General features: G+C 39.3%; 1 protein-coding gene across 3 annotated transcripts in view; it reads left to right on the top strand.

Moving 5' to 3' along the window:
- LOC132828425 (signal peptide, CUB and EGF-like domain-containing protein 3) overlaps positions 1-12,572 on the top strand; it is a 364,946-nt gene extending 352,374 nt beyond the window's left edge. For all 3 annotated transcript variants that reach the window (XM_060845529.1, XM_060845528.1, XM_060845530.1), the window contains 3 exons: positions 1,882-2,034; positions 3,255-3,334; positions 8,245-12,572. In XM_060845529.1, the coding sequence (XP_060701512.1) occupies positions 1,882-2,034; positions 3,255-3,334; positions 8,245-8,397 (386 nt within the window). In that variant the 3' untranslated portion in view covers positions 8,398-12,572. The remainder of the gene's footprint in view (positions 1-1,881; positions 2,035-3,254; positions 3,335-8,244) is intronic.
- The last annotated feature ends 208 nt before the right edge of the window (positions 12,573-12,780 follow it).

The raw sequence follows: 12,780 nt of genomic DNA, 5'->3' as shown, positions 1-12,780 counted from the left end.
TCGCATCTTTAGAATAGACTCTAACATTTTCAAAATCATGAACAGGTGTGATAGAGCTGAGGAAGATTATGGGAAGAAACTGTTTCTGCTCTTAAAAAGATCAAGAACCAGAAGGCACAGATTTAAAGTGATTTGCAAAAGGAGCAATGTGATCTGGGGGAAAAGGTTTTTCACGCAGCAAGTACTTAGGACACACAATGCACTGGCTGTAAGTGTGATGGAAGCAGTTACAATTGAGGCATTCAAGAGGGCATTGGATTATTATTTGAATAGAAACAATGAACAAGGGTGTGGGGAAAATAGAGGAAGCTGGGCATAGGTAACGATGCTCACTTGAAGACCTGGTGCAGTTACGATGGGCCAAATGGCCTCCTTTTGAACCAGGCCACTTCCATGATCTGTGATTCTGTAAACTTCCCCTACTTCTAACCTTATGATGGAATGACGGATGTTACCAAAGAAGCTGAGGATGGTTGCCCCTAGGATAGTACCCTAAGGAACAGGTACTGACATTTGTGCTATTCCCCTTGATTTCCAGTGACTTCAGTTTTGCTGGGGCTCCTTGAGGCTCTACTCTGTCAAATGTTAAAGGGATTGAGTTTCAAAGCAGGGAGGTTATATTGTAGCTGTACAATGCGCTGCTGAGGCCATACCTGAAGTACTGTGTACAGCTTTGGTCTCCTTACTTGAGAAACGTTATACTGGCACTGGAGGGGGTGCAGAGGAGGTTCACTAGGTCGATTCCGGAGTTGAGGGGTCTGATTTATGAGGAGAGATTGAGTAGATTGGGATTATATTCATTGGCATTCAGAAGATTGAGGGGGGATCTTAAGGAAACATATAAAGTTATGAAGGAAATAGAAAAAATTAGAGAGGATGTTTCCACTGGCAGGTGAAGCTAGGTCAAGAGGGCATAGCCTCAAGATCAAAGAGGTTTAGGACTGAATTGAGAAGGAACTTCTTCACCCGGAGAGTTGTTAAGCTATGGAATTCTTTGCCCAGTGAAGTAGTTGACACTACTTCAGTAAATGTTTTTAAAGGTCAGGTAGATTTTTTTGAATAATAAAGGAATTAAGGGATATGGTGAGAGCACGGGCAAGTGGATCTGAGTCCGTGAAAAGATCAACCATGATCTTATTGAATGGCAGAGCAAGCTCAGAGGGCCAGACAGCCTACACCTGCTCCTAGTTCTTACGTTCTTGATGTCAAAGGCAGTCACTCTCAGCTCACCTCTGGAATAAAGCTCCTTTGTCCATGTTTGGACCAAAGCTGTACTGAGATTTGGACCAGGTGGAACCCAGACTGAAAGACAGTGAACAGGATATTTCTGATTAGGTGCCACTCGTTTGAGAGTAGACTTCTCAGACAGTGGTTTGTTTGGATTAGTCCTGCTTTTTTGGACAGGACACACTGAACAATTTTCCATATTTGTGTGAATTTTGAGGACTGTACTGGAACAGCTTGGCAGGCAGTGTGGAAGGTCCTGAGGAATTAAAAGTCTTCAGCCAGGATGATGTAATTTTTGTTGTATCTAGGATTACAGGATTTTTGTGTAACGTAGTCATGTGTGAAGAAAATGGGTATTTGTTGTGATGCATTATATCTTCATGGATTTTGCCAGTAATCATAGCATGCACTAACCTGAAAATGTTTGATTTTTAAGAATGCTGTATGAGCTGTTGCAATTTACAGAAATTATTGCCTGAGCCAAGGCTTTCAGGAGAGGAAAGGAGAAAATGGGGAAGAAAAATCATGAAAATGAATTGTTAACATGCCTTTTTCCTTTTTACATTTTAGATGAGAAAGTTTATAAAATTCCAAACAGTTTTCAGTAGATTTGTTTTATTGCCTATTTTCTCAAAATTGAAATTTCTTTCATAGCTTCGCCTACTTCAATTACAACATATGAAACGTGCCAGACCTACGAGCGGCCAATTGCCTTCACTGCCAGGTCTCGCAAACTGTGGGTCAACTTTAAAACTAATGAAGCAAACAGTGCCAAAGGTTTCCAAATACCCTACGTCACCTATGATGGTGAGTGAGTTTTGTGGTGTGTTGTTTTTATCAGAAGCTGTCATGAGTGATGTTGTACCCAGGACTAGGCTGACGCTCCAGGGCAGTGTTGAGGGAATGCATAATTGTTGAAAGTTTTGTGTTTTGGACGAGGCCCTCAGCAAAGGTCCTGTCTGCTGGAAATAAAAGATCTACAAGACTATTTTGAAGACAAGCAAGGAGTTGTCCCCAGACCACCAATCAAATATTTAAAAAAAACATTATCTACTGAGCACTGTTTGTTAGGGCTTGTTATTAACAAATTGGCTGCTGGATTTCCTACAAGACAGCAGTGACTAACATTTTAAAAGTATTTCTTTGGCTGTACAGCATTTTGGGACTTAATGGACCTTAACCTCATTAAGTATTGTTCAGCTATGTTTAGAAGAGGAGTCTTTCTTTTAGAATATCCCTCATTCTCACTTCCTTTAATGGCTCTCTTGAGTTGTTGCACAAATTCTTCCAGGGAGGTTGGTGCTGACTAAGGATGTTTATAATGGAATTATTGGATTTTGCCTTTGAGACACAGTTGCGTTATTACAAAAAAAAGGGCACTGTAAAACACTAAGACCGGTGTCCAATCTATGAAATAGATTTGCATTCACAACCTTCTGTCTCAGAGGCACAAGTATTTCCAACAGATATACAGTTGACACATTGACACATCAGGGAAGCAGGAATATTGGATCCACAATGCTAATTAGTCGATTCTGACTCTGGTTGTAATACGGCTTAGAAGCAGGGCAGCAACAAGAAAGAGCAGCTGGAATGAATAAAGAAAAAATATCTGCTGGAAATGTAAATTTTCTGCAAACACTAAGAATAGTGTAAACAGTGCTGTAGCATGAATGATTATAGTATCTGCATCAACAGTATGATTAGTATTCAGGGTCAGCTGTTTGCCTTGTTTATGTATTGGAGGTCAGGAATTCAGGAATTTTTTTTAATCCCTTCTTTGTGAACTTAGTTAAATTTGTAACTGCACAGAGAAACAATATTGGAAGTTTGAAATATAAACATAAAATGCTGCAAAAATTCAGCTGCTCTGGCAGCATCTGTGGAGAGAGAAACATTTCTCTTGTTAACATTTCATTAACATTTCTCCAACATTTTCTGTTTTTATTTCAGACTTCCAGCATTCACAATATTTTGCTTTTAAACATGGGAGATTTGTTTTACTAACTTTTACATTTCTTTTCTAGAGGACTATGAGCAACTTGTTGAAGACATTGTCCGAGATGGTAGATTATATGCTTCAGAAAATCATCAAGAAATTTTAAAGGTGAATTACCTCTTGGATGATTAGAATACAATCTTATACTTTTACATTTAGATATTAAGTGTCTTCCCTGATTTCTTTTTCGTCCTAACCTTTATGATACTTGACATCCAGGTTTCTGCAGGCTTGGTCACACCCTTTGTCTTCAAAGGAACATATTTGTCCAGTACACTCACTATTTCTTCCTTGAGTGCATCTCACTTCTCTGACATATTTTATCAGCAAATTGCAGCTCCCTTTCCACTTGGCCCAGGCCATATCTTAGTAAACTTAGCCTTTGTCCAGTTACAAAGTTCAATTTCAACCCATTTTTATGCTTTTCCATAACTATCCTAAATTGTATGTTTAGTCACTATATCCAAAATGCTCCACCACCATCCAGAATTGCCCCATTCCTTGATGACTTTTCTTTGTACTAGCTGTAAAGGTTCTCCTGGAATTAATTTAAGAAATTTGCACCACCCTTCCTTGCATACTAAAATTATTCCAGTTAATATGTGGGTAGTTAAAATCCTCGACAATTACTGCCTATTATTCATAAAGTCATACACATAGAAACAGGTCCTTTGGCCCACTATGTCTATGCCTACTATGCTGTTGCATTTTAAGTGCTTATCCAGATGTTTCTTCAATGTTGCAAGAGTACCTGCCTCCATCACCCTCTCAGCAGCACATTTGATATTTCTATCAAATTCTTAGTGAAAAAAAAATTCTCAGATCTTCTCTCAACGACTTACTCCTCACCTTAAACGTATGCCCTCTGGTTTTAAGACACATCTACAATTAAGAAAAGATTTACACTATCTATGCAACTCATAATTTTGCTTATCTCAATCAGATGCTCTCTCAATCTCCTCTGCCCCAAGGAAAACAACCCAGCCCCTCCAGTCTCTTCTCATAACTGGGATTTTTCATCCCGGGCAATAAGCTGGTGAATCTCCTCTGTACCCTCTCCAGTGCAATCATGTCCTTCTGATAGTGTGCCAAACAGAACTGCACACAATATTCCATCTGTGGCCTTTCCAGTGGTTTTTAAAATTGTAACAAGACTTCCTTGCTCCTAAATTCTGCACCCCAACTAATGAAGGCAAGTATCCGTATGCTTTCTTCATCACCCTGTCTACCTGTACTGATACTTCCATGGATCTATGGACTTGTACACCAAGCTCCTTTTGTTCCTCAGCACTCTCTAGGCACCTACCAATGACTATGCATGTCATAGAATCACAGAAGTGTACAGCACGGAAACAGACCCTTCAGTCCAACTCGTCCATGTCGACAGATATCCTAACCTAATCTAGTCCCATTTGCCAGCACTTGGCCCATATCCCTCTAAACCCTTCCTATTTATATACCCAGCCAGATGCCTTTTAAATGTTGTAACTGCATCAGCCTCCACCACTTCCTCTGGCATCTCATTCCATACACACACCAGCCTCTGTGTGAAAATGTTCCCCCGTAGTCCCTTTTATACCTTTCCCTGTCACCCTAAACCTATGCCCTCTAGTTCTGGACTTCCCCACCCCAGGGAAAATACCTTGTCTGTTTATCCTATCCATGCCACTCACGATTTTATAGACCTCTATAAAGTCACACCTTAACCTCCAATGCTCCAGGGAAAACAGCCCCAGTCTATTCAGCCTCACCCTCTAGCTCAAATCCTCCAACCCTGTCAATATCCTTGTAAATATTTTCTGAACCCTTTCAAGTTTCACAAGGGCATAGGTTTAGGGTGAAAGGGGAAAAATGTAAAAGAGACCAAAGGGGCAACTTTTTCATGCAGAGGGTGGTGCATATGTGGAATGAGCTGCCAGAGGAAGTGGTGATGGCTGGTACGATTGCAAAATTTAAAAGGCATCTGGATGGGTATATGAATAGGAAGCGTTTGGAGGGATATGGGCCAGGTGCTGGCAGGTGAGACTAGATTGGGTTGGGATATCTGGTCGGCATGGACGAGTTGGACTGAAAGGTCTCTTTTCGTGCTGTACATCCCTATGACTCTATGACCTGGAAGGTGGGTTGGGAGCCTGGTGGAGGGCGAAGGCATGAGAAGTTTCCATGGGACACCATTAGAAGTGATGGAGGAGTGGACCAAAATGTCACAGAGAAAAAGGTCCTGTGAAATGTTGACAATGGAGGGGAGGGTGGCGGCTTCTTCCTGGAGATAGCAGAAATGGTGGAGGATATCATTTGAATGTGGAGACTAGTCAGGTGGAAAGTAAGGACAGTGGGAATGCTATCATTTCTGTGGGAAGGAGGGGAAGGAATGAGAGCAGCCGTGCGGGAGATGGGTCAGACATGACTGAAGGCTTCAACCACCCCACCCCACTCTGCCAAGGACATGCAGATCCTGGGCCTCCTCCATCGCCACACTCTAACCACCCGATGCCTGGAGGAAGACCGCCTCATCTTCCGCCTTGGGACCCTTCAACCCCAGGGCATCAATATGGACTTCACCAATTTCCTCATTTCCTCTCCTCCCACTGGACTGAAGGATCTGTTTCCGTGCTGTTCATCTCTATGACTCTGTGACTCAAAATCCTTATCCAGCAAGATAGTTTGAGTAGCTCCTGTGTCTCATAGTATTATGAACTTAGCAGTGTCATTTGAACAACAAGGTTGCAAATCAGACAACACCAGGTTATAGTCCAACAGGTTTAATTGGAAGCACTAGCTTTCGGAGTGCTGCTCCTTCATCAGGTGGCCCCGAAAGCTAGTGCCTCCAAATAAACCTGTTAGACAATAACGTGGTGTTGTGTAATTTGTAACTTTGTACACCCCAGTCCAACACCGGCATCTTCAAATCAGAACAAAAAGGTGTTATCCTTCTTTTTGACAAATTCCCATCTATCTTATTTACTTGCATTGACAGTGGTTTTAACTTCCGGTTTCCTGGTTGTAGTAACAGCTACAATTTGATTCATAGTATTTTCCTTTTGTGTTCCTTTTTCAGAATCGCACATAAGACTCAATAAGTCCTATGCTTCCTTTGCAACTTGCAACTTTCTGAAAGAAGGTGTCCCACTTTATAACAATGGAAGCATTTAGACTTCCAGTTTTCAACTTCACCCTCAGCATTTTTCTTTCGCGTCTTGGAACATTTCCGTCTGATCCTTTCTTTACGCTAGCTACTTGCCTTCCTTTCACCCACACATCCTCTGTCCTCCTTGGAGCTTATGGAGGTAATGAGATAAGGTCTCAATTCATGGATCAACTGATAATTTGTCCACCAATATTCCTATCTGTTCAGCAGGTGCAACTTTCTGGTCTTCAACATGGTTCCTAATTAGAAATAGTAGTGAGTTTTTAATTTTTTCTATTTTCTTTCCTGGTTGCTAAACGTTAACTGCCAACAATTCATATACAAGGACATCCAAATAACAACATCTACTTAGCCCTTTCTCACCTTTTTTTAAAAAAATCTTGTCATTACATTCTTCCTATCAAAGCGGATAATTCTATATAGTCAACTGATAGCAAACCCCTCTGTGGTCAGCAAGTAAACTATAGCTGCTTGTGAACATCAAGGTTCAGATAAGAAGATTGATGAGGGCAGAGTGATGGACGTGATATATAAGGACTTCAGTAAGGTGTTCGACAAGGTTCTTCATGGTAGGCTAATTAGCAAAGTTAGATCTCATGGAATATAGGGAGAACTAGCCATTTGGATGCAGAACTGGCTTGAAGGTAGAAGACAGAGGGTGGTGGTGCAGGATTGCTTTTCAGATCGGAGGACTGTGACCAGTGGTGTGCCACAAGAATCGGTGCTGGGTTCACTGCTTTTCATTATTTATATAAATGATTTGGATGTGAACAAAGGAGGTATAATTAGTAAGTTTGTAGATGACACCAAAATTGGAGGTGTAGTGGATAGTGAAGAAGGTTACTTCAGTGTGCAACGGGATCTTGATCAGATGAGCCAGTGGACTGAGGAGTGGCAGATGGAGTTTAATTTAGATACATGTGAGAGCTGCATTTTGGAAAGGCAAATCACAGCAGGATTTATACACTTCATGGAAAGGTTCTAGGGTGTGTTGCTGAACAAAGAGACCTTGGAATGCAGGTTCATAGTTCCTTGAAAGTTACCTCACAGGTAAATAGGGTAGTGAAGAAGGCATTTGATATGCTTGCCTTTATTGGGCAGAGCGTTCAGTGCCGGAGTTGGGAGGTCATGTTGTAACTGTATAGGACATTAGGCCAATATTGCAACATTGTGTGCAGTTCTGGTCTCCCTCCTATCGGAAGGATGTTGTGAAACTTGAAGAAGTTCAGAGAAGATTTATAAGGATGATGCCAGGGTTGAAGGATTTGAGCCACAGGGAGAGGCTGAATAGGCTGGGGCTGCTTTCTATGGAATGTCGGCAGCTGAGGGGTGACCTTATAAAGGTTTATAAAATCGTGAGGGACATGGATAGGGTAAACAGATAAATTCCTTTCCCTGGGGTGGGGGAGTCCAGAACTAGGGGGCATAGGTTAGGGTGAAAGGGGAAAATTTTAAAAGGGACCTAAGGGACAACTTTTTCATGCAGATGGTGGTGCGTGAATGGAGTAAGCTGCTAGAAGAAGTGACGGAGCCTGGTACAATTGCAACATTTAAAAGGCATCTGGATGGGTATATGAATAGAAAGGGTTTAGAGGGATATGGGCCAAGTGCTGGCAAATGGGACTAGATTAGGTTAGGATATCTGGTCAGCATGGTCAAATTGGACCGAAGGGTCTGTTTCCGTGACTTGAAGATCTGATGTTGAAATTACTGTGTAGTTTTTTGAAGTAAATTTTACTTCAATAACAAAGTGAGAGATTTTGCAGTGTAGTATTTGAAGAATAGTAAAGTGAGTATTACACTTACAGCTTACATCATATGTGCATAAATTAAACAGAATGGTATAACCAACTTTTTTTTAATCTAACAGGATAAGAAGCTGATTAAAGCCCTCTTCGATGTACTGGCACATCCACAAAATTACTTCAAGTACACAGCACAAGAGTCCAATGAGATGTTACCAAAATCTTTTATCAAACTGCTTCGTTCCAAAGTTTCCAGCTTTCTAAGGCCCTACAAATAGCTTGACAGGACAAAGGCAATAAAATGACCCACTGAATTTTATTTTTACAGCTTTGTAACCATAATATTTCACTATGCTGACTTTTTTTGTGGCTTTCTTCAAAAGGATCCCAGTTCACACTTCACTGTACATTATTTATAGCTCTCAGTCCATCATAATGAAGACTGTTCATTCCTTATATTTATGTGCACGCTGGTATATATGACTGCTGGGAGCACATCCAAAGCCTGCTCCGTATGCAAGCATACTTTATGCACTAGGACTTTCTGTCTGCATTGTGTGTTTTGTTTTCCCTGTATAAGAAAAGAAAGTGCAATGATTTCTTTCTCCTGTTGGATGTTTGAATGGAAGTTTTTTTCTACAGAAAGATGACAATATTTATATCTGCAAGGAAGCCTTTTTCGTCTCCACTGCAGTGTACCTTGACACCACCTGCAAATCACATCATAAAGAAAAGTGACAGGATTGCAATGTTGCGCATTAATAATTTTGGAATTTATTTGCACTTGAGAATTGTATTTGAACCTGTACAAAAGTTGGATTTTGTATTGCCATTTTTAATTGAATTGAAATATTCACACTTTGTGTTGTTTTTCCTTTTTTATGCTGGTTTGTCCTGATTTTTTCTGATGCTCAATATTGTATCAAACAGTACAACTGGAACACAACCATTTGTTTAACAAAAAGGAGCTTACAAATCTCCAAGAATTTTAAATTACAAGTATAGTTCTCGTGATGCATAAACTAGCCCTTTCAGCCCTAACTTAGGTTAATGCTCTGGTTCATTGATGTCATTTTAGTGCAATTTTGGTAATCTTCTTCCAGCATATGAAACGTAATTCATGTTTTTCAGGCAATTTATTTGTTCACCTCATAATCTATATTGAGGTACAATTGAGTATTAGGAACATTACAATACAAAAGATCCTGAATTAAAATGCAAATCATGCATTAAAAGTAGTGCATATAATGCATTCTCAGTAAATATATAAATGTTTATAGCCATTGAAAGAAGCACATTTTAACGTGTGAAACAGAACACTACAATGTGAAATAATCGATCAATGGAAGCTCTATAATGGGAGAGCAATATAGGCCCTTCAATAAGTTAGGATACTGTAGGTTTGATTAAGAAAATGTCCAGGACCCTTGAGAGGAGGGGAAGGGCAGTTGTCCTGGGCCCAATTGTGCAAAGGCCCAGCATGTATGACATGTATATATCCCAAAATCATGGCAAGCTGGTCAATTGTAGAAAAAATTTTAAAAGCCTTAAGTAGTACTTTTTTTTTAAAAAAATCTCCCAATCAACTTCTCCCTCTCCAAGAAGGGCAATTGTAGTCAAAGGTCATGAGGAGCATTTGATGAAGCAAAGAGGCTAGTCACAGAGGGAGTCACAACACAGCATTTAACAAAAAGGGAGAGAAGAAAGTCAGGGAAGGAAAGCAAAAACTTTTAAATAATGGTTATTTTGGGGCCAACAATTCTGCCATTAGAAGAAGGATGCCAGTTTTGTAAACTTAAGTTGAGCAAACTGGCAAGCAGGTGTCATTTTCTTCTAATCTGATTTAGTCAACTGCTAATTGACTGCTAACTGCATCTAGTGTTTTTTTTGGAAACCAGTCCACCGCTTTATTTTAGATTGAACAAAGCTGCAAAGTAATCTGTCCAAACTAATTAATCAATTAGATTTTCCAGCATACTTCTGAAGGGGTTGGATTTCTTTGATCTCCAGTTGCTAACTTGGATTATTCAATGCACCAAGTTTGATATCTGAAGACTGGACTTGCATTTAGTAATTTTGATCTCTGGAGTTTTGCTATCACCACTCCACTGCCTACTAATCAATTATTTAAGTTGGATAAAGCATTTAGATTTGTTCATTTCAAATAAATTCAAAGCCAAAAAACAACTAGCATTACAAGCTAAATATAATTGATTATGAGGATAAATATACATGTAGCATTATTGATCCTTGATCAAATGATATATTAATTGCCTTTTATTAGTTATAAAACCTAAGTTAGATAAACTGATTGATTCTGTGAATATTGCTCCCAGGAAATCATCCTGCTGTCCTGAAAAATAATTGTTTCCTTGTCATGTTAAAAATATTTTAATGTCTGCCTTCGGTAATATTATCACATAAACACTAGATTTGCTGATATTAAATTTTCTCCGCTATCTTAATGAGGGATAAACTCATTAATAATAAATTCAAATTGAGAATAGTCATCTCTACCCTTTGAAGTCTGCACAATCTTCATTTCGAAGTATTCTACATTTCTCTTCAACTATGAGCCTAAATTAGCAAATTTGTCATGTGGAAGTCTATAGGAACATTTTAGTGTGCCATTTGTGATTAGAGAACAACTTCACATTTTTGTCTGATGCCCGGGGGAATTGAATTGAGCCACTGAATATCAACTTGATTCGAACCCAGAATAGCCATTGGAAACACAGAAAATAAAACTTTCAGGCTGATTATTTTGGGTTGGCTTTGAACACAGATGCCCAGAATTAAAGGTCAGTGTATCTCATTGTACTGAGCCCACTGTCAAATACTTCATTCCACTTTATTGATTAAATATTTGTTTTATGTCATTGTGGCTGGCATGGCTTATGTTTGCACAAGGATATGAATAATATTAGACCACTATAAAGCAGATGTTTTAGAAGGATAGTAACTCTAAGCAGGATTTTCTAATGTTTTTCTGTTGAATTATTACAATAATTTTAAAATGCTCTAAAGCCATGTTTCATTATAAAGTTCATTCTCTGGTGAATCTGACTGTCATTTCAAGTCTAGGATGAACTTTGTTTGTTTAAACACTGCAAAAGCAATGTCAAAATTTGGTTCTTTAGCAGCAAGTTTTAGGCCATTATGACTCCATTATCCTGACAGCATTAAACATATCTCAATATGTTCTTAAACTCATGTCCTTTTGTTTGCTTGGCAATACAGATGCAAACAAGAGGGGTGTCAGGCGTGACAAATGTCACTGGAGTCCTCAAACACTGGAGGCTGGAGCTTCTGTGCACTGTGGGCAACAATGTGTGGAAGACTGTTGGCTCCCAGAATTTGGGCCTGTTTTAGAAATGAGTGTCTGAAAAGTTCAAAAACGTAAACCAGACACTCATCAAATAGAAGTCTTTTTAAAGAGGTGGTTGTAAGATTACGAAGACTATCTACCAAATTTGATCAGCAGCAAAGTAAACATCAGAATTAAAGCTACAATCTCAAATTTGCCCTCCCCACTACATTTCTATTCCGCACTGCCTGGCTTTGGATTGTACAAAAAATAAGCAATATTTGTAGTGATGGGGAGGAGGGAGCATCTTTGACAGATTTCTGCTTTCCTACCTGTAAACCAGGCTGCTCACTTTGTCCTGGATAGAAGTGTAAAAGGGATGTTTTTTGAAATGTATTTGAATTCAAGGCACTTAGGGGAGGGGGGATTTAACTACTGCTTGCTTCAAATGGCTCTGTACATGAAAAAAAAACCATAAATGTTACGTCAGTAACAACTGGACTGCAGTGGGTCAAGTGCACATGTTTTTTAAGCAGGAAATGGCTATTTCACATTGTAATTTTTTCCACTGTCTGATGTGTGTACAAGTACAGTTCACACAGTGTAAATGGTAACATATATATGAAATATGAGAAATCAAGGCCGCCTTTCCTGTTTCCTCTGTAACTAAATTTTAGTTTCATATGATAAGCTCAGTGTGCACTCCTGATGAGTTAACTAGCTAAATCCACTGACTCATTAGATCAAAAACTCTTGAACCCATCCCCAGCCAATACTAAATTAGTTGATTACATCCAGGCAGGGAACTGATGGTGGAAACATCAGTCAGTGGACTGGTCCCTGCTGGACAGCACACATGCATGGACAATGTGTAATGATATATGTAATTGAGCTCAGCTGTGATGCTGCACCAACTAGCCTAGTATGCTCATTAACTGGGTACTGGTGGCTGTTCGAAATGTACCTCAGCAGGAGGCAAGAAAGTAGGATTTTTTTTTTAAAAATACAGAAAACCTGTTCCTTTGGCATGTTAAATAGTTTAGCGGCTGACTTACCAGGAGCTGATATTGACGTTTACACAGGTTAATATGTGGAAGTTGTTGCCTTTTACTCTGCGTGAACTGTAACTTATCCAGGAGATTCAAAGTTGCATTTTGTAATACTTCAAATAAAAGTAGTTTTATAAATGTACTCTTTTTTTTTAAAAAAGTGTTACAAATTACAAAAGATTTTGTTTCTGTTTCATGCTGGCACAATAAAAATTCCATTACTAAAATTACTTACCAAATGATGGTTGGATGAGAGCAGGTTTTGCTGATATTCTAAATTGAGAAGTATCGATATTTGAATCTAG

The sequence above is a fragment of the Hemiscyllium ocellatum genome, chromosome 26 (genome assembly GCF_020745735.1).
Source record: "Hemiscyllium ocellatum isolate sHemOce1 chromosome 26, sHemOce1.pat.X.cur, whole genome shotgun sequence".
Lineage (NCBI taxonomy): Eukaryota > Metazoa > Chordata > Chondrichthyes > Orectolobiformes > Hemiscylliidae > Hemiscyllium > Hemiscyllium ocellatum.
This window is presented reverse-complemented; position numbering and strand designations above follow the sequence as displayed.